At 36.5% G+C, this 22,638-nt stretch overlaps 1 protein-coding gene across 1 annotated transcript in view; it reads right to left on the bottom strand.

Annotated features, from left to right (window-relative positions):
* Positions 1 to 22,435, bottom strand: part of EPHA3 (EPH receptor A3) — a 397,092-nt gene extending 374,657 nt beyond the window's left edge. The window contains exons 1-2 of the mRNA XM_062176003.1: positions 22,348 to 22,435; positions 2,227 to 2,291 (exon numbers count right to left, since the gene is read on the bottom strand). Of these exons, the coding sequence (XP_062031987.1) occupies positions 2,227 to 2,291; positions 22,348 to 22,435 (153 nt within the window). The remainder of the gene's footprint in view (positions 1 to 2,226; positions 2,292 to 22,347) is intronic.
* Between the last annotated feature and the right edge of the window lie 203 nt (positions 22,436 to 22,638).

The following is a 22,638-nucleotide window of genomic DNA, read 5'->3' as shown; positions in this document are numbered from 1 at the left end:
TATATTTTCTATAAAAACAAAACAAAGAGAATCTATCTTTGTGGTATCAAAAATGGGAAAGCTTAGGCAATAAAAATAGCTGACTGTCAAAGCACAAACAATTTTACAAACAAGAATATTAAATCCCAAGCCAAAATTCCCCATAGAGTACCTACACCCAAAAATTTACTGTTTCATAGAAAATAATGCATATTGACCTAACATTTTCTATTTGCTTATTTAGGAACATCATGATTAACTAACATGAGATAAATTTAAAGAAAATACGGCGTAATATGTCCACAGGACAAGAAGTCACCTATTTGATATTCTTGTTCTTTTTCAAGTCTTCGGGTTCTTGAAGTATAATTAAGAGATGTTCTAATGATTAGCTCGAACAGATTGTTTTAGGCTAATTTATGCATCAGAGTAAGGGAAGCCTGAACTGCAAGATCAACAGATAAAAGCAATGAAGAGGGTGCCAAGGTGCCTAGGGGCAACTCCCTGAGGCAGCAAGAATCCAGACTGAAAGCTGTTGACTGGGGCAATGCTAGGCAAAAAGAAAGCAGGACATTGAGGAGAGGACAAGAGGTAAAATATCCTGGGAGTGTTTCTCAAGTTTAATGTGCTTTCGGATTCAGAAAGTGTGGGGCAAGGGTAGGGTCTGCGTTTCTCATCATCTCCTGGGCAGCGTGCTAGAACCCCCTCTTCCCACCCTCTGCCCTTAGCTCCCAATGTATCTCTGGTAGTGGAAGTACTATTGCTGTTTCACCACGAGATATATGAGATTAAGAATGAAGGAATTCATTTCTTCTGATTCCCAATACATAGAGAAATGTTATCTTTATATCTTTAAAGGAAAACATTGGTTATACTGTTGCTCAGATACACAAGTTGATTTCCTGTCTTTTTAAAAAATATGCATGTATTTATCAGGAAAATATCACTGTGGTTTTTGCTTTTCTTCTATCCTTAAGGAGTATATTTCTATGGCATTATATCTGATAACTAGTGAAAAAAAAGCAAATTAGGTTTCATATATGGATGATTATTTTTAAATATTCCAGATTAATTCCGGTCCTGATTCAGTCTTTAAGACAACACAGGCTGTGCTTTCATACTCATCATTTGATTCCTTTTACACCCATGGGAAAACCAAACCTGGCTTACTTCCTACTCTCCTCTCCAAAGCAACTAATGAAGGCCTGATTATAGGTTTTGGCATTCTGTCAATACAAGGTGTGCCAGGAAGAGAAGCAGATACAAAGATGACAGATAGATGAAGTATCCCTGATGGAAAACATCCGCTGGTGAAGATGCTGGTAGTGTAGTAAGAATTAGTGTGCATAAGCACAAAAATCTAAACACTGAAAACCAACACTAAATATAAGTAATGTGATCTGTTGGAGAAGATGACAATAGTAGAAGAAAAAGGAGTATAGAAATGTGTCCTTCTGGTGAAAATTTCAAAATAGCGCTTTGCACTTTTAACGGACTACACTTAGAAACAAAAAGATATTCATTTATTGTGCAGTTTTGTAGCAACAAGAATTTTCCAATGTATTACGCTCCATTTATACTTTTTTTAAAAAAGGTGGAGGGGTGGGTAACTTTGCCACATAAAAGCTTCATTATAAAAACATTTGGGATAACAAAATACCAAAATTGCATTTGTAATCTGTTTGGTTTGGTAAAACATGAAAGGTAAAATGTTTAAAATTTCAAGATAGCACACATTTTATTCTAAAGGAAATTTCAGTTTTAAACATATAGACAAATGGCAGCCATTTTTAAAAAATAAATTAAGGAAATTGAGACTTCTATTGTGGACAAATGTATTCTAACCTACTTGGAACAATAACCAAGGCTGCTTTTAAGGCTATGGCTTTGGAGATTATCATCTTAAAATACACAAATTTTCTCAATTTACCCACTTGATCACATCACAAAAACAAGGTCAGATAATCATGCATAGATAATCTACATAACATCAGTAATAATCAAGCTATTTAATCAACCTGTTTGAAAAATTGAGAGTTTCAGAAAAAAAAGACATCAAAATTCCCAATAGTTACATTACATACAAATAGTGAGCTGTGCTATCCATGTCCTGAATATATTTGTAAATATAATTTGGCAACATCTGTAGAGAAACTCCCCTTTGAGATGACACTGATAATTTCTTCTGTTCCCTAAGAGAAACATTGTAAAGAAACATGTTTCCTTTGAAGAGTTTACTGAACTCACCCCATGTGATGGATAAGAGATCCAACCCAGCTCCCCTTGAATTGTTTTTGAATCCAGTAGATTGACTAAAAGAAAACACAGAACACAAACATAGTTAAAAGTAATGAATTATTTCCATTTACTTCTGTTAAATTAATGTTATCTGTTGTTGATTTTGTTATTCAAAAAATATGATTGTCCATTTTCATTAAAAGTATATGATGAGTATAAAAGAATCACAAAAAAAAAAGAAAAGAAAAGAAAATGACCGCAGGGGCTGGCATTGTGCATAACTGGTAAAGCCACCATCTGCCATGATGGCATCCCATATGGGTGTGGGTTCATATACCAGCTACTCCACTTTTGGTCCAGCTCCCTGCTTGGACCCCTGCCACCTATGTGGGAGACACAGATGGAGCTCTTGGCTTTAGGCTTCTGCTTGGCCCAGACCTGAGACAATCTGAGAAGTGAACCAGTGGACAGAAGATTCTCTCTCTCTCTCTCTCTCTCTCTCTCTCTTCCTGTCTCTCCCTCTCTCTATAACTCTGGCTTTCAAATAAGTAAATAAACCTTTAACAAAAAGAAAGAAAGCAACCACAGGGAAAGTTAGGGGATCAAAAGTTTCTGTGGACTTTTAAATTAATACTGAATATCTTAATAATTTTCAACACAAAAGCTATAGAGCTAAAGAGGAAACAAAAAAAGCAAAATAAGAAACAATATTAATGCTAACACAATATTAAAATGCCTGCAAATGCTATTAAATCTGATAAGCTTACATACGATTTCTTCATGAATTAATTCCTAAATATGTTTCCATAGCTGTACATATAATGTTTGTATTGTTCTCAGCTAACACCAACAGATTATTTTGCGCTATGCACTTCTTAATAATGTGTAGACCACTTAAGGTTAACAAACAGAATACATTCCTACCAATTTGAGGAAAAAACAAAGCAGAATATGTTTTATGATATCATCTGTAAAAAAGTTTTATTTAATTAAGGAAGGTATTGACACTCAAAGACTTTAGTGACGTTATTCAGAACTTTGTGCTAGATATTAAAGTCTGACTACTAAACAATATTAATAGATAAAAAGTGGGGCGTGCGCTGTGGCGCTGTGGGTTAATGCCCTGGACTGAAGTGCCAGCATCCCATATGGGCGCTGGTTCGAGACCCAGCTGCTCCACTTCCGATTCAGCTCTCTGCTATGGCCTGGGAAAGCAGTAGAAGATGGCCCAAGTACTTTGGCCCCTGCACCCGCATCAGAGAACTGGAAGAAGCTCCTGGCTCCTGGCTTCGGATCGGCACAGCTTCGGCCATTGGGGCCATCAGGGGAGTGAACCATCAGATGGAAGACCTCTCTCTCTCTTTCTGCCTCTCAACTCTCTGTGTAACTCTGACTTTCAAATAAATAAATAACTCTTAAAATATAGATGAAAAGTGAAATATAGCATATTGTTACATTTTGAACATTTATAAAAGATGAAGGGAAATTATTTCTTTTCAGCACAAAAAAGTAATTTTTAGTTAATTAGAAACTAAAATGTAAAAAGACACTTAAATATAACTAATAACAAAGAGTTCACTTTGTTGATCTGTTCTGTGAAATAATGATTACTGTGGTTAACTTCAACTGTCTACAAAATTAGAAAACACTTCCATGAATCACTAAGGGAAAATATAAATGAAAGTCACATAAACTAAACATGTATTATGAATATGAACCAGAGCAGGCGAATCAATAAACACAATAAAAGGGAATCATTTTCATGGGCTCCATATATATGTTAAACAGACACTACACAACACACCCACATGTTGTCTGCAAAGTGCTTCCTGATACATAAACAACACAAACTTTAATCATCTGAATTATATATTTAGAAATATTAAGTGCTACAAAAAAGAAATGACATATTTTTGATAAGCATTAGAGTTTTAAATTTTCAAGCACTACTAAAATTTTAAAGGAAGATATGTGATTAGCTGATTGGATGATAATACATTAGGTACATATAAGAAAGGTACTTGTTCATTACAATTTAAAAGAGATACTGATGTCAAACTGAGTTTAAGATTTGCTCAATGAAAAAAATACATAAATTTAACCTGTTACATGAGAATTTTTTTTTGACAGACAGAGTGGACAGTGAGAGAGAGAGACAGAGAGAAAGGTCTTCCTTTGTCCTTGGTTCACCCTCCAATGACCACCGCGGCCGGCGCACTGTGGCCGGCACACCACACTGATCTGAAGGAAGGAGCCAGGTGCTTCTCCTGGTCTCCCATGGGGTGCAGGGTCCAAGCACTTGGGCCATCCTCCACTGCACTCCCGGGCCACAGCAGAGAGCTGGCCTGGAAGAGGGGCAACCGGGACAGGATCGGTGCCCCGACCGGGACTAGAACCCGGTGTGCCAGTGCCACAAGGCGGAGGATTAGCCTGTTGAGCCACGGCGCTGGCCTACATGAGAATTTTTAAAAGATTTTTGTTCTTACAATACATTGGTCCCAAAGAAAGGTAAGTACATTTAGATAAGAGAAGAAGAGATCCACTGCACTCATTACCTAGCATAAATTCTGTAACTGAATTATTTCCTAGGGTATTAGTTTAGAAATTAACAGTATACTCAATTATCTTGAAATTACCTCTCAAAATAATAAAAAAACTGTACTGATTAATCAGCAGTATATATTATATTTCAAATTAATCAGTACTTGAAAATATAAAAATACACCCTCATCTTTACATTAAAGTATATTACCAACATTCATTCTGAAAACAGCAAATCTAGTTCTAGCTGGTGATCTCAAAATCATTAATTGATTTTTCTGAGTTCTACATAAGATTTGCATGGTAAATTTACACTGTCCATATTGGTAAATCATTAGATAATATTGTCAGTGTCCTGAGGGGACTAACTGGCTCCAAGAATCATTGTGAATAAATAATAATGAATATATATTCAATGATGAACATTCTAAAATGACCCAGTTGGTTTAATTTCAGTATTAGTAACCTTGAGAAAAAATTGTTTGAGGCCAAGAAAATATGATTTATCCTCAAGTAGTAAATAATATTGCAGTTAGGTTGTTAGTTAAAGTACTAAATATCCTGAAGTTTTCTCTTATGATGGGCAACAGACTGGACTAATAATATCAGAATTAGATTTCTACTCAGAGGAGAACAACTAAACAAAAAAGAATTATACCACATACCACAAAGCCAATTAAAATATGCCTAGTACATTCATTAAATTTATTACATTTCCTTAGAAATAGAATTTTGAGCATTCTCCAATTAATATGAATGAGTAAAATACAATTATCAGTGTTACCAGTGATCCTGCTTCTGTGGTCTATTACATACTATCATATTTACGCTGGGCAACTCACAATATAACTGTGAACATCAATAATATATGTAAATTAAAAACCTCCATCAGTTTGTAACACCTTAGATAGACTCAATTCTTATAAAACTAGTGTAATTTACAACAGCTCCATTTTGGCTTCTAAGCCTTCAATACATGACCCGTTTAGAGAATAGTTGATATCAAAACTCTTTTTAAAGGCACCTATTTTGGGTCTTGGTTTACAAAGTGCCTTTTGTTTGAAGTCTTATAAGAATAACAAAGTGAATGGTTGTTAAATTGGGACTTGCCAGGACACAAATCTCAAGTCTTCTGGTATTTATTGAATAGGAATCTGGATAGAGCATAATGGCAATAAGAAGAGAATTTTAAAGTAAATGTGTGAGTGATTTCTCTGGAAAGATAAATTAAACCTAACACTGCAATCCAATGTCTTACATCCCACACTGATACACATAAGAATCATGGTTACTAATACTTTTCCTTCTCAAAGCCTATGTAGACTTCATCATTAACCATGGTGCCACTATTCAAATGCCAGGGCAAACGGAACAGGCCAATGACTTGTGATGTCAAAATATTATAATATTATAGTCAGAATTTAGTTGGCAACATGCAATACACAAGGTTTATTTCAACTGATGGAAAACTTGAGTTCACAATATGAACTCTAACAAAGAGGAAATCAGGTTTTAGGGTAGGTTAAAACATACAGATGGTTTAATTCTTCAGGACTACTTCATGCCAGCTATTTGCCAATGATGTTAATTGTCCCTTATCAGATTTCAGTTCTAGTGATGTTACTTCCAAATATTTTTGATGTGGAACAGGAAACAGATCATTCCATTCATTTCATAGTACCTTCTATTCAAAGGGCTGTGGATTGCATTTTAAATTAAATTGATATAAATTGAAAAGTTTTTAAATATTATAATCCAATTTAACTTGGTATACACATAGGTAGAATTTGCTGGATAAAATTGTATTTGGAAACCAGAGTACTAATTCTAGAACAATATGGCTCTAGATTTCTGTCCCATACTTTAATGCCTTAAGTAGAAGATGTATGAATAGAAGGAGGTTGTTTTCATGAGAACGAGTGAGAAACCTTCACTGTCTGGATTTGACTTTCAGGTGGGTGCATAAAGTGAGATATCTTGGAGAGAAAAAGTGTGGTATCTGAGGGAAATAAGAGAGGGAGAAGGGATTGAAGGCACAAGAACACAGTAAAGTGTTGAAAACAGCCAATGGAAAGGACAAGGATGTTTTCCTAACAATGACCTTTACTGTCACATTTCCCCCATGCTGGATTGTGGAACAAGATTCTCGGCAGGCCTGCTCTCTCCTCTTCTCCTGTCCTCCATCACAATGGACAGACTTAATCAGAACTCTGCTGTTGAAATTGCTTATTTACATTGGCAATGTCATGAAGAATTATCTAGGCATTAACATCATCTTCTCTTCTTACCAGGAGGAATTCACCAAGATATTTTAAAGGACTCAGTTACCAAAACAGAAGTTTGAAACAAATGTTCCCAGTTCATGAAGGCAGATTTAAAACATGAAGCATAAATTTCTGGAGTTTTCAATTGCAGAGAATCATTAATACAACAAGATATTTTCAGGGACTTTTCAAAGTTCTGATTTTTATTGGCTAATTGTCCACTTAGAAAAATGAGAGCTATACTAATATTCACATCTTAAAATATTAAGTGCTGCAAATATACAAAGTATTTAATTTTTAAAATAAAACTTCATACTGAAATACAAGATGTTTTCAATTATCTAATAGTATATCAGCATGCTTTGTAGTTATGCCTTAGTTGCATTTTATGAAAAACACTGAGCTATAAATAATTAGCAAAGCATTATCCTAGGTAAAAAGTAGATTCCAATAGCTAAACAATTTCAGATTCTTGTTCCAATAATAGGAAAAAGGATTAGAATAGAAAACAAGCTCACACTTTGATGGCAACTTGCTTCACTAAGGAATGGCTATTTTTTCTTTTCTATTTACAACATCAATATAATTTTCCCAGCTACATTTCTTATACATTTATCTTCATCATTTTCATCACTTTCTGTTATAATAAACTAAGTAGCTTTGCTGTAGGTTATAAAGAGCAAATAGGTCCTTTAATTCTACTTCTAAATGATACTTAAATATCACAAATAGAAAAAAAATCCTTCAAGAAGGAATGTATTTTCCTGGTGTTATAATTCACTGTGTAGTTCTTAGGTCAAACATAACATGGAACTAAGAAACCAACATTTATTTTCTGACAGCAATCCACCAAAGTTCATAGTTTCAATTTTATTGTACACACCAGGGTATGCCATTGAGAAGAAATCTACAGAAGTCAAAGTTCTATGAATGTCCTTACAGATTTCAACATAACTTTTACATGCTGTGCATACACGTCCTTAATTTAATTGTTCTTGTGGACTCCCATTTGTATTAATTTGATTTCTATAGGGATATAATTAAAATATTTTCAGTAGATCTAATGAATATTATAGTTCATACACTAGAAATTATTATTTTAATTATAAATGCATTCACCGATTACCTATCAAGTATGTGTAGATAAAATGTTCTGTAAACAGCCAAATTTAAGAGACATTTTGTTAATTTATGTTAATTTCTCTATAAACGCCTAAAATCATTATATATAAAATTAATGAAGAAGATGGTAGTGCTAAACATTTTGTGAAAACCTGATTTTGTCACATTCTATCATCATGGTTGATTTCTGTGATATAAGATTTCTGGGTAAGGTAATATGCTATCAAATTAGCTATTTTTATTGGCCTATTCCCCTGGGGAATGATTCTGGAATTACTTCTATACAGATCTTAATTATGGAAGAAACTATAATTAGCTGCCTTACCTCAATCTTTGCCAATAGCAGAAAGAAAGCTTTGAAATGAGAACATACATTGAAACAGTAAGATGCGTTTTCGTGACCCGAGGTGTTCAAGACCAAAATTCTGTTGAAACATGGTCTCTTTGGTAAATGTAAACTGTATGCTGCTTCTAAAGTGTGAAGATTTTCCTCCTATATCTGAGAAACCTAAAGGTCATACTGATATAAATACTATTATGGGAAAAACTGCCATAAAAGTATCAGCAGGGAATGTGTTCTTTTAACAAAATAATCCCTTTCCAAAAATGAGGTGGGATGTTTTACTGCCAGTGAATTTTTAGTCCACCAACAACTCCAACTTTAATAACAGTCCCTAGAATAGCAGGTCTTTTTTTTTTTTTTCACATTGTCACTCGATATATGAATCATTTAGACAAGCAAAATATGTTTCCTAAACTAAAGTTTCTAAATGTAGAATATTAGTGATTAAATAAGCAGCATATTTATGGCACATTTTGGTTTATAAAGTGCTTCAGAAATAACAAGATGAGGATTACTTTGTATCCTGAAAGGCTTTTTTGAAAGAGAGAAAAGTGTAAAATGAAAACATATTATTAAATTATGAAATGTAAAAAAACACAGCAGCTTAGGCCGGCGCCGTGGCTTAACAGGCTAATCCTCCACCTTGCGGCGCCGGCACACCGGGTTCTAGTCCCGGTTAGGGCGCCGGATTCTATCCTGGTTGCCCCTCTTCCGGGCCAGCTCTCTGCTATGGCCCGGGAAGGCAGTGGAGGATGGCCCAAGTCCTTGGGGCCCTGCACCCGCATGGGAGACCAGGAGAAGCACTTGGCTCCCGGCTTAGGATCAGCGCGATGTGATGTGCCGGCCGCAGCGGCCATTGGAGGGTAAACCAATGGCAAAGGAAGACCTTTCTCTCTGTCTCTCTCTCTCACTATCCACTCTGCCTGTAAAACAAAAACAAAAACAAAACAAACAAACAAAAACAGCAGTTTAAACTTTAGCATATGTATTTTTTCTCTTCCCCTGGAAATTAGACTATCTTGGTATATTTTTTCCTATTATCATCAAGTCTTGGCTATTAACCTTTAGGTACTAAAGAAAAGCTATGTCTTTTGGCCATTTGACTAACAGCTATAAAATTTGACTAGAAGATTAGACCACAGAAGGACTTAGACAGTTTTTCTTTTAAAAATAAAATAAAATATCTGTGGAAACCAATTCGATATAAAACTTTGAAATTTCAGCATTGGAAATGAGAAATTTGGTGATTAAAGAAATTAATTTTTAATTAAAATTATCCTCTGGACATTTTTATGTCTTCAAGTACATTTACCTTTACAAACACATAAACACACATATTTTGTTTCCAAAGAATCCAGTTGCAGAACACATGAATTGGTGTAAATTTTGGAAAACTTCCAGCAGGATATAGCTTTGACTTTATCATATTCTGGAAGATGACTAAATCTGTGTTATTAAAAATGATCATGAAAATAGAATTGAGGGATATCTACAAATATAGACATATATATAAACAAGCTTTGAAGGTAAAAAAAAATTGAGACTTTATAATGGTCCACAAAAGATCAAAGAAGGTGTCACATGTTTATCAGTTTATTTCAAAGTTCTAGCCCTTTTCTTCACGTCTTGGGAACATGCTGGCAATGGAAAGTAACAAACTGCTAGTGCTGGGGATACTCAGAACACTTATCATTCTTACAGAAGAAAAGGTGGAGATCAGACACTTCTGTGTGTTGTTCTTGGGAGTGTGATTATGTTATGAATGGGATCTACAGAAGCTTCTATTTTGCAAAGGTTCCACCTTGATATTCAATCACAGGCACATACATGTGCATACCATGTAACTCAGAAGGTACGTTTAGCTTAGATATGAGTTTATTAAGAATAACTACTTCTGGGCCGGTGCCGTGGCTCACTTGGTTAATCCTCCACCTGTGGTGCCGGCATCCCATATGGGCACCAGGTTCTAGTCCGGGCTGCTCCTCTTCCAGTCCAGCTCTCTGCTGTGGCCCGGGAGGGCAGTGGAGGATGGCCCAAGTGTTTGGGCTCCTGTACCCGCATGAGAAGCCAGGAAGAAGCACCTGGCTCCTGGCTTCAGATCGGTGCAGCGCCGGCCGTGGTGGCCATTTGGGGAGTGAACCAACAGAAAGAAGACCTTTCTCTCTGTCTCTCTCTCTGTCTATAACTCTACTTGTCAAATAAATAAAAATAAATAACTACTTCTGAGCCTTCAGTTATTTCTAAAGAGCACCATATATTTTCACACATATGTATATGTGTGCATATATATATGTATATATATCCATTTAAATGATTTTAAAATTTTCTAGATAAATGCCATAGAAGAGATCTGGGTTGTATTTATAAAAGCATATTAAATTAAGCAAATGATTTAACCTCCACTTTATTTTAAAATTTTCTAGATAAATGCCATAAAAGAGGTCTGGGTTGTATTCATATAAGCATAAGAAATTAGGCAAATGATTTAACCTCCATTGTTTTTTTTTATTATTTTCATAACCGTAATACAATTTTATGTAATTATGAATTTGGGAGTCATCTGTCCCACCAAAATTGACATCTTCAAGGATATACAGCATGTTAAACTCTGTAACATACTTTCCTAAATCCAATGTATAAGTAATCCTTAGTTGTGCTCTATTGGATAAATAAACAAATACAAATGATAAATTATTGTGATAGGGCAAATTTATTAATTAGTAAGTAGTTAATTATATAAAGTTTCCTTCACTCATTTTCCTGATTCTTAAACTTGTGCCTTTTGAAATTAAATTTAGAATTCCAAAATTTTCACTACAAGAATTAGGGTAGTGGGGCTGGCACTGTGGTGTAGCCGGTAAAGCCACCACTTGAAGTATAGGCATCCCATTTGGCTGCTGGTTCGAGTCCCGATGCTCCACTTTTTCTTTTTTTCAATTTATATATTTGTATGAAATTCAGAGTTACACAGAGAGATAAGGAGAGGCAGAGAGAGTTAGAGGTCTTCCATCTGCCGGTTTACTCCCTAATTGGCCACAAGGGCTGGAGCTGTGCTGATCCCAAGCCAGGAGCTTCTTCTGGGTCTCTAACATGAGTGCAGGGGCCCAAGGACTTGGGCCATCTTCTTCTGCTTTCTCAGGCCATAGAAGAGAGCTGGATCAGAAATGGAGCAGCCGGGACCCAAAGGAGCACCTATATGGGATGCCGGCACTGCAGGAGGCAGCTCTACCCATTATGCCACAGCGCTGGCCCCTGCTCCACTTCTGATCTAGCTCTCTGCTATGGCTTGAGAAAGCAGCAAAAGATGGCCCAAGTCTTTGGACCCCGGACCTACGTGGGAGACCCAGAAAAAGCTCCTGAGCAGAGCACAGCTCTGACTGTTGTGGCCATCTGGGAGTGAACCAGCAGATGGAAGATCTCTCTGCTTCTCTCTCTGCCTCTGCCTCTCTATAACTCTGCCTTTCCAATAAATAAATATTTCATTTAAAAAAAAAAGAATTAGGGTAGTAAGCTTAATATAAGCCAGACCAAACATGAAACAAAATATTCTTCATTAATTTCCAAGGGGTCACCTCTGAATGTTTTTGTATATTAAATGTTTAGAATGATTTTGAACAACATTTTCAAAGGGAAGAATGATTTTTCTTTCACAATGTGCAAATGTTTCATTTGTTAAATTTTTCTCAGAATATAAGGCAACTCTCCTTGTAAGCATAGATTAACTAGTTCAGTTGGATAAAATACATACAATTACACTTGGAAATCTTTTTCCAGAAAACAAGGATATCAAAGTACAATAATTTAGATCAGAAATGTTGGGAACACAAGAAGAAAATCTCTGAGTTTACCTTTTTGAGTTATCTATTGTAAATCAGTATTAACTTATCTATGACAAATCAGAATATAAAAACAGACTGAGCAAATACTATTTCCTTTTATTTTGCCTCTCTAAAATATTTCCAATTTTTGGCACTGTTTGCTGCAGTTAACATATTTAAAGAGTAACAATGCAACATGTTATCTATACACAGCTTTTAGGATGGTGTCACTTCTTATTCTGCTAAAATGCAAAATCTACCATAAGTAGCCGTTGTATATCACAACCTGATTGTAACTCCAGACTTGATGCCTTCTTTGAATATGGTAGATGATTAAGGGGACAGGTAGGGAAAATTAGCAAGATTACATAGCACAAATCATTTCAACAAGTGTTTTCTGTAATTTTTTGTACCACTAATTTGTAATACAGAAAAATAGGATGTCATACCATCATGAGTCCAAAAGGTATAAATTATCCATAAAACATCTCTCACCGTGTGAGCATAGATGAGTTTCGTGAGGGGACAACACTAGCAGTGTACACGCACAGTGCTGCAAACACACTTCTCCCGAGTGGTATTTTGCTTACTTAGAGGATTATTCACTTAATCCACATGGAAGATGTTGCAAATTTGCCTCCCTGCCTAACTTCCTTCAGTGTGAGGACTGCTATGCTATACAATAAAATACAAAATCTATGGACATTTACTAATTGCTAAATTGGGTTGCAAAATCTGGGGAAAAACTACATGTTAACTTCCACCAACAAACAGATTTTCCCCTTAGTCACTCTGAGTTAAACAGGGAATGTTAAAATTACATGATGATTAAAGACCCACCAACTTGTAAACAGGCAAAATGTAAAAATTTAAAACCTCCTATTTTTAGCAAGCAGGAGGAGTTTTATTTTCCACTGGGGTTGTGGGGTTTATTCATATCCTCCTTGACTATCACTTGGAAAACGATAAACTCAGCTACTTAAAATAAATACAGAGAAACTTCAAGATGAAACAATTTTGATATTGACTTAAACAGACGTCTTAGCAATACAATCAATCCATGTCTCTTCCTCTCCTCCAGTCCCTTGTGAGACTCCACCATGTAACCCATCAAGTGGTCAGGGTTGTTGTCTGAAAGCAAAAGACAACTCAACTCGGAGACTTTGAAGACAAGTTTACCTCTGCGTTTATTTGGGAGAGCTCTGCGAACTCCAGTATGTATGAGAAACCAAGTAGGAAGGAAAGCAGTGATTGACTGTGTTTCTCCAGAAGCAAGTGAAGCAAAAGATTGCTGCTGAGCCTTCGATTTCACTCATGAAAAACCTGCCTATTTCTAGAGTGTTTGGATAACTCTTTGGGACTTAACAGACAACAGTTAAAAAAATTGTTTTTGCATGGAACAGTGAAGCAAGCAAGATATTCAAAGCAGCTTTCTGATTTGAAGCCTGATGTCATCAATATGCTATTTTTGCTCTTTGCCAGGTTCACAGAATTTATTGCAGCAATTAATGCAAAACATATGTGCTGAAATACCCACATGAAAAATATAATTGCCCCCAACTTAATTTGCTACCTTTCAAAGCCCTGTTTTAGCTACCTTTTCTCAAAGCCTCCACTTAAATAGAATACAAGTGTACAGCAGGCAAATCGCTATAACTTATTTTCTCATCTTCAGTAATTTAACCATTATCTTTAAATGCGGGAAAGAGGGAAGTGGAGGGAAGAATTTCCACAGGGACTAGGGCCTACTTTTTGAACCTTGTTTTATTGTCTCTCATTTACTAATCTCTGTGATGATTCCAGTGGTTAATTCACACTTCAATTTTTTATTTCATAGAACCCTAACTAATCACGCCCTGGTTATACTGATGATTTCCACACAATCTGTGCACATGGAATTCCTGACAAAAATCTTTCCAGGTGAGAAAAAACGAGTTGGGGGTGAAAGGAAGAAGTGTGTGCCGTGAAAGCATCCCAGACAATGTCTCCTGCTCTTCAGTGCACAGCAAACTTCCTTTAACTTATTGGTCTCTTAACCCATGCAGATAATCAACTTTAATGGGTGTAACCACTTTGCAATTTCAAACTATTCTCAATTATTTGGTCTCTAACGTCTCACGTTAAAATTCTAAGTATTTCTAAGCTATGTTGAAAAGCCACAAAACAATGCAGTCCCTGGGCTTCAGGTTGAAGCTAGTGTTTTTCCTCAATAGTAGGTGCTCTCCCTAACACATGAGCATTTGTGTACAGGAGAAAACATCTGAAGTTAATATCAAAATAGAAACCAGAAGAGGCTCGGGCTCAGTTCCTTCATTATGACCCACTTCCTCAGTTTCCTCAGTTGTAACAACGGGAAATGTCAGCGTACCTGTTTTAGCGCTGCTTTAATGATTAAACGAGGTCCCGAAAGTAGTGAATGATATTCATGGAAGGGAAAAATATTTCTTGCCGGTGGAACCCTACAATTATTTTCCCAATGTTTCGGCTTGGACTGAGGACTGAGTGTTGGAATCTAGTGGATTCCATAATTCTTTTATGAAAAAACACTGACGTTCCGACCCAGCCACAGAAACGCGGGCACCATTCCACGAGTAACCTAGCTCCATCACACAGCTCCCTGAAACCCTGGCTGGCCCTTTCCACCTTACTCCACAAATATAGAAGAGGGAAAATATTGTTTTAATAATTAAGTGCTGGTCCAATATGGAACTCTGGGAGAAAAGAGCTTTCAACTGTATATGTGATCACGGAGTGGGGGATCATGATGTTCCATCAGTAAGTGGCTTAAAAAAACAAATAGAAGGATTCCTCATCTCTAGCTACAAGGAAGACAAACGTCCGAACGACCAAGAATAGCAAACAGGGAGGGTGAAGCAGCAGCAATCAGGGCAAAGCAGCAAAGCGAGTGCCAGCCTCCTCCGGACTCCGCAGGATCTAGACCCGCCTCGAGCCTGTCACCTGGTGGACCCACGGACACAAGGACACCATCCCACCCCGGGGCCCCACACTGAAAAGTCTGGCAGACAGCAAAGAGGGCGGGCTGAGAGAGGAAGCTTGGCTCTCAGGTCATAGTCTACTGCCCAGGTCAGGCTGGGTCTGGGGCGTCCGAGCCTTCCGCGCGCTCTGCGCGGGACCGACCCCAGGTAGGCAGAGCCGCGGTGGCCAAGGCGCCGCGCTCGGGTTCGGCCAGCGCCAGAGGCTCCGCGGCGGCAGGCAGAGGGCGCACTTTGCCTCTCGCCCGCCCCTGCCGTATCCCAGCACTCAGTGTCCGCCTAACTCGGAGCCTTCGCGCAGTGCTCGTCCTAGCCCGCGCGCTGGGCAGAGGGCGCCCAGCTAGCTCCTTGCCCAGACCCTGCCCAGGGAAGCCAGGGTGCGCTCTCCTCTGTCCCCGAGGACCGGGTTTGGCAATCAGGCGTGGAAAAACTCGCGCACAAAGAACGCACCCGCCACGGACGGGTTAGGGGCTACGTGGACCCAGATTTTTTTTTTTTTTTTAAAACGATCAGATTTTTTTGATGAGGCCTGAGAGAGTAGTGCATGGGTGGGAGACAACAGATTTCCCTCGCACTCCTGAGCCTGGCCCCAGCGGCAAAGAATAGTTTGTGGTTAGGACGCCTAAGTGGTGGGTGTGGTGGCAGCTAGGAGCTCTGGCTCATCTCGCTGTTGCCACATTGCCAGCTAAAATTTCTCAGGGCACACTTTTGCGATCTAATCAATACCGCATTATCTAAGGTGGGAGGGGCAACGCGAAGGAAAAGAAACGCAGTGGTTCCCTCCTGCGCCCCCTCCCCACTCCGTCCAAGGCGAGGATGATCCACAACTGTTTGTACTGCTGCCACTTGTTTTCCACCTCCCTCCTCATCTGTTAAGCTCACTGCACCATATTGGTGTGGATTACGTGGATTTTCACCCTGAGCTTTGACTAGAACAGCAGGACACAGAGCAGAAAATAAGGTGGAGGCAAGTCCACACTCAGGGTTTCTGGTCTAATAACATCAGTGCACACTTGAGGCTTGATTTGCTGAACTGGCTTTCATTCCATCCATCTCCGCATGCCTTTCCCCGGGCATTCAAAGGGGGAAAGCACTCCTTGGCTACCACTCTTAAAACTTTCCTGGGTAAAGTATTTTCCACTGGGGAAAAACATCAACACTGTGTAAATTTGAGAGGAGAAAAAAATGCATCCCTCTTTAAAAAAAAAAAAAGTGTGCAGTTTCCAGGGATTTCATAAAAGTCGATTAGCCAGATGTCTGATTGAAGAATGTTCAGCAGAGGATTTCTGTATTAACATTGGCCTTACAGCTTTTGGTCTGTGCTACCTCTCTATCTTTCTAATCAACTTTTTAATTTTCTTTCCAGTTGCAAATACTTTATCCCTTCTTTGTAGTCGACCCCCCTTTTTATCTCCAGGAAAGCTAGTAGGAGGCAAACTCAAACTTGCTGACCCTCAGACTTTTCCTGGAGAAAGCCTCCTGCTAAGTTCCAAGAACTACCTGATACCAGGCAGCTGCTCACAGATCTGCAGAGGGAAACCAAGGGGGAGCACATGTGCCCATGCCCTGAATACAAAGAGGAATACCTTCTGGGTGGATGGATGATTTGTGGCTTCCATGCCTTGGCATTTTCCAAATGTCACAACGTTTTATTTCTGAAGTCATTACTGACACATTAGCTAAGGTCTTCAAATTTTTTGAGAAATTTCTCAACCTGGTTTTCTGAATACCTGGATGAATACTGTAATGACTCTTTCACACCACCAGTCAACCCTTTATTTGAAAAATCTGTGGAAAGCTACTTGCGCACTTGGTAAAAGCCCTTTATTGACCCTCTCTGGTGATAAAATCCAGATCTCTGAACACAGAACCAAAAAGGGGACACCTGCATCTGTTCTTCTAAATCTTTTCTCAAACAAGAATTAAAAGGACAAGGTTTATTAAATATTTTAAAGAAGAAATGTGTGTGGCAAAAAGTAAACAAAGTTGAAGATCTTGACAGAAAATTGCTTGTAAAATTTAGTATTCTTCCAAGAAATACATATTTCCCTTTACATCTAATATTTATGCCAAACAAAATCATTGGAAAATGACTCAAATCAAAGGTATACCACATCACAGATTTCTTAGTAAGTGTCTGTAAGAACTTATCGAGTTTTGATGATTTGTGGAAAGTTTTATTAATATTTTCTTGAGGATTTTATGACTTGGAAAATGTAACCCTGAAAAACACTTTTTGCTGTTTCCATTTGCATTGAAGTTAGTAAATCAAATATACTGTGGAAATATGTTTTGCCTTTAAAAAATCCTTTGCATATGTAACTGATTATTTGATATTTAAAAATTGCATATATTTCATTTCAGAAAAGTTCCATAGTTTTTGAAACTATTTGAACACTTAGGTATCTTTATAAAGAAAGTTACTATGAGAAAATATTAAAAGTGATTGAATCATTAAAGAACATCCAGGACTTGACAATTAACATGTGAGTACTGTACAAATAAGATAAAGAATCTTGCTAAGTCCTTTCTTTAGAAATGGATGTTTTGAGTTAAGTTGAAACTACTAAACTGTTAATATAAGCAAGGAGCAAACCATAATTACATACAGCTAACAAAAAACTTCACATTAAACTTCATTACATTGAAATTTTACATTAAACTTAATGACAAACTTTACGTTCAACTATTAAACAACATTAAAAATACTTTTAAGCTCTGATTGTGCTATTTTGTTGTAAATTTTTATGTTAATTTTAAGCATTTTTCATTGTATTTCCAAGTTTTCCTTATTTCATGGGAAAGACAACTTCCTCTAAAATACAGCCAAGATATAACACATGACAATAATAGTTTATTCTATATAGTTTCCCTTTCAAAGTTCTAGTTATTTCTGGGTTATAAATATAAACAACTGACTCTTTAAACAGAAAAATTATACCAAACACAGCAGCCAGAGTAAAAAAGTATAAAATTGAAAATGTTTATAGTTAAAATTAAGGTACTTTGTATTTATTATGTTAGTGTTTTTTTCTTGAACAATTACTATCTAAGAGTTTTTAATTGCTCACTTATGACAAGAAGTGAAATAGTATGACATGTGAAACATAAAAATGAGGATAATGAGGCATCAAAGTGAATATTTTCCCCACTTGAATTATTATCATCAATATTGATCTATAGGAAGATGTGAATTCAGAATGAATTAATTTCATGATAGATTTTGAAAGGTTACATGAAGTTTCTTTCCGGTACAATCAAAATATTATCGTAGCAATTCAGATTGTCAGTAAAAGCTTAAACAAATTTGCTGATAATCCTGTTAATGACCTAGGTCAAGTGTTAACTGTTGTGGGTTATAAAATAGTGAAATTAAGGTTTCTCCTACCTCGAGGCAAATAGCACAGTTATAACTGTTGGGGGGTGTGTAGGGGAAAGCTGTTAGGAGAGTTATTAAATTACAAAAATGTATAGTGCATTCAGTTATTTAGTCTAGCTTGAAGAAATGTATTAAAAGCAATGTTAGTTCTCTCCTCCTCCCCAAAAACCCTATAAAGATGTTATGATAGTTTATTAATGTTTCAATCACAATATACCCTTATTTGAGGATGTTTTTAATGTATGAAAAATAATGTCAATTAACAATAGCTTTTTTAAAAGAAAAGTAATCTATTCAAAACATTCATTGTCTCCATTTTTGGCCTTATACTCTAAGAGGAACACATAGCACGCATCTGCAGATTTTACTTTTAAGCTTTAAGCAATCATATAGTCTCTTCTAGTACTTATGAAATTTGTGTTCAAGGAAAAGTATTGCATAGAACAGTGTCTCAGTCTCTAAAAAAAGTCTTCCCAAAATAAGTAGTATATAAATGATTTTATTAAGTTTTATTTTGAAAACTCTGGTCTTTGATGCAAAGAGCTCTATGGATAAGTCTTAATCCAATTTATGAACACTTTTAGATGGAAAATGGTTTATTGTATTATATAGTGATGAATAAGCAGTGTATTCTGCCTGAGACTGCTTCAAATGTATTAATGTGTTTAAAGGGAGAACTTTATCCAATTCTAAAAGAAGTTGAACTAATAACAGCAATAACTTCACTTTAAATCAAGTTTTAACCTCTTTCCAAAGTTACTTGTATCTACACATACCATTATCATAATCCATCTAGGATGAGAAAACAAACATAGGACATTTATAATAAAACATTGTGTAGAAATAATATTTTGCCATGAAAAGGAATGGATTTCCCATTGGAAATCTTACATCATATAAACAAAGAGCAGTAAGATTTTACTAAAGCTTTTATAGTTTTATGTATATGGGCCAATTCTTGGTTTAAGTGATCATTAAAATTATGAATATCCATTTTCACTGTGAAGGAAACAGTGATACAAATTGTCATCTGACATCAGTTCTTGAAAGCATATTAGAAAGTTATTTGTAACTGGATTACTAGATGAATAATTCAGACTTTTTCTGAAGTTAGTTTTCTTATCATGAACCCATGACATTTCAGTATTGGTATTTCAATATTAAATCTCCATTTTTTTAAAAATACATACAACATTAAGTTTTCTAGAAATTAAATAGAGGGCCTTATTTTGTTCTCTTTTAGTTCTATTATGATTAACTTCATGTTGGTAGCAGAATGTGTTCCATTAAATATGTTCCAGTAAATATCTCATAAATTTTCTAAAGTGTTAAAATATAATTTTGAACATCCTATTTTAAATTCAACCTAGCGTTTTATATTTCATTTTCCAAAAATTCTATAAAAACTGCATTAGTAAGATTCATTTGATCCTTACCACTTCATGTATGAATTGTCAGAAGCATTACCTTCTTTTCAAATTACACATAGAAGTCTTGGCACATACTTGGAATTTTTGCTCTTCTTGTTATTCAACTGAACTGCTAAGAGTTCTTCATGTTATTCAACTCAACTACTATGGGATTAATATTGGAAATATTGCTCAAATATTTCCTAAGTTAAATAATTCATTTTAAAAAAGTTGAAATCTCCTTTCATAACCTCAGATGGGAAAGGACACCCTACCCATAGGACATGAGATTGAAGGAATCACCCCATAAACAATGGATAGGTAAACAGGTAAACTTTTATCCAAGCAGATTAAATGTCCTTACATCAGTTTTCTCAATATATTTATCTTCCTATATGCATATTGTTAATGTCTACCTGCCTGTGTGATTATATCCATTATATACCAAAACATACATAAAGTATGGCTTAAAAGCAATCTGTTTTGGATGATTTCTGTTATATTAAACTAATATTCATTAATATTACATAGATGTGAATAAAATTTTATAGGTCAGTTTTTTCTAGAAATTTACATAAAACATGTTTTCTGCAAAAATCATGATTGTCAGCTGTATTCCTGAGCATTATTAATTCAGTACTACCCATTATCTAAATGGTTTATGTTCATTCCATCTGGAAAGATACAATTTGTCATTGCAAAGTGGGAATTATTATACTATCTTTTGGCAATAGCCAACGTTTTTAAATCTTTAAAGAAAAGGGTTAAAGCACTAATTTCAAATTACATGTTGTTCATTATACAGATGATTACTTTTGCCTTTCATTCATGAGTATTGATTGATTATTACTTTCAAATAAACATATTTTGGTTTGTAAAAAAAGTCATTTGTGGGAAGATGATTTCATTCTTCTATTTTAGACTCTTTAATTTCATCATTTAAAAAAGAAAATTTGATGAAATTTGCTGAATTGCTGAAAACAGTAACTAAGGAGAGAAAGAAATTAAACTGCTTTATTAGCAGTGAAAATAGGTCACCAAATATCACAGGCAGATTTTATATTTAATGGAAGTTTCTAAATATTTTACTTTTCCTTGCATTTTTAAAATAATGTGTACAGCAATATTGGCTTGACAATATATTTTGAGTTTTATATGTGTGTGTGTGTGTGTGTGTTTGCACATCAATTACTTAGTATTGCCAACTTGGAAAATAAATTGCTAAATGTTGTAAGTTCAAAATCATTAATAGGAAATCAAAGCTGTAAGTGTTGCCGTAAAGCGATCAATTATTTAGAGAAGTTTATCTTAAGAGTTGGTGATTGTATTCACAAACCATTAGAACTAGATCACAAAAGGTTTACAGGAAAAAAAAGCATTGTATCTATTAAGGACACAATCTAATAGGCAACAGTGATGCCCTTACTATTAAGTTTGCACTTTAATCCATTGAAAAGGGATGAATGCCCATTGCAAAGAAAATAAATAACCCAACATCAAGGAAATGCCATCTGCTGCATATGTGCATTCTTTCTTAATTTGCTATTGAGTTATTTACTATCTCTACCCAGGAGCCATTCACTGTTCGCTAAATACATTCTCCTATTTGTCTATAAGCCCTTAAACAAAGAGAATCCAACTTAAGCTTATTGTAATTCCTGCAAATATTACTTATGTTAATGTGGCATATGCTGCTCGTTAGAACCTGTACCAATGGAACAAACCATCGCCTGGCGGAGTACACATCACTTCAGTGCAGCAGTTGTAACATCAACACGCACACACACAACTCCACTTCCACAAACTCCAGTTTTCTTTAGTGCATGCATAAAATGCCCTGTTCCCAAGTAGGACCAACCTGTCATTACCTTTAAACATACTAAAGGACCCGAGCAGAGGGTTGGATTTTCTTCTAAACTTCTCCGAGTACCACATGGTCATAATTAGAAAATAAAATACTGCCCTGGCTATTTGGCAATTAACATACTGGTTTGTAAGACTGTAGAATTTTCTTTCTTTCTGCTTCAAATTGGCAAACACGGTAATTGCTTGAATTGGTATCAGATTAAAAACACATTTTGGAGGTTTCGACAACGCAGTGCTATCTCAAAGTGTTCTGGAAGGCAGCGGAAAATAAAAGCGCATCTTTCGTTTACTCTCAGAGCCAGCTGCTCGGTTCCGAGGCACTCGACGGCGTGAAAAGGCTCCGGTGAGAGCGTGAGCCCCGCGGGGCAGGGCTGCGCTGGCCGCACCTGGCTTACCTTCATTGGAAGGCTGCGGGGTCAGTTCCCCGAAGCAGAGGAGAAGAGAGCCGCTGAGCAGGAGGAGGACCGAGAGGTGACAATCCATGTTGCTGGTGCAGAGGGCAGTGAGAGGAGCATATCTCCAGGAAGCATGCCACTGATGTGAGGGGGAGCGCTCTGATTGCTGGAGAAGTTACCATGCTCCGCTCGCAGGCTGATGTCAAGTTTGACACTGGAGATAAGGAGGAGTCTGGCTGCCTCTCTGCGAACCGCGCTCGGCGGCCTCCCTGGGTCCTAGTGCCGTCGGAG

The sequence above is a fragment of the Lepus europaeus genome, chromosome 2, assembly GCF_033115175.1.
Source record: "Lepus europaeus isolate LE1 chromosome 2, mLepTim1.pri, whole genome shotgun sequence".
Classification (NCBI taxonomy): domain Eukaryota; kingdom Metazoa; phylum Chordata; class Mammalia; order Lagomorpha; family Leporidae; genus Lepus; species Lepus europaeus.
This window is presented reverse-complemented; position numbering and strand designations above follow the sequence as displayed.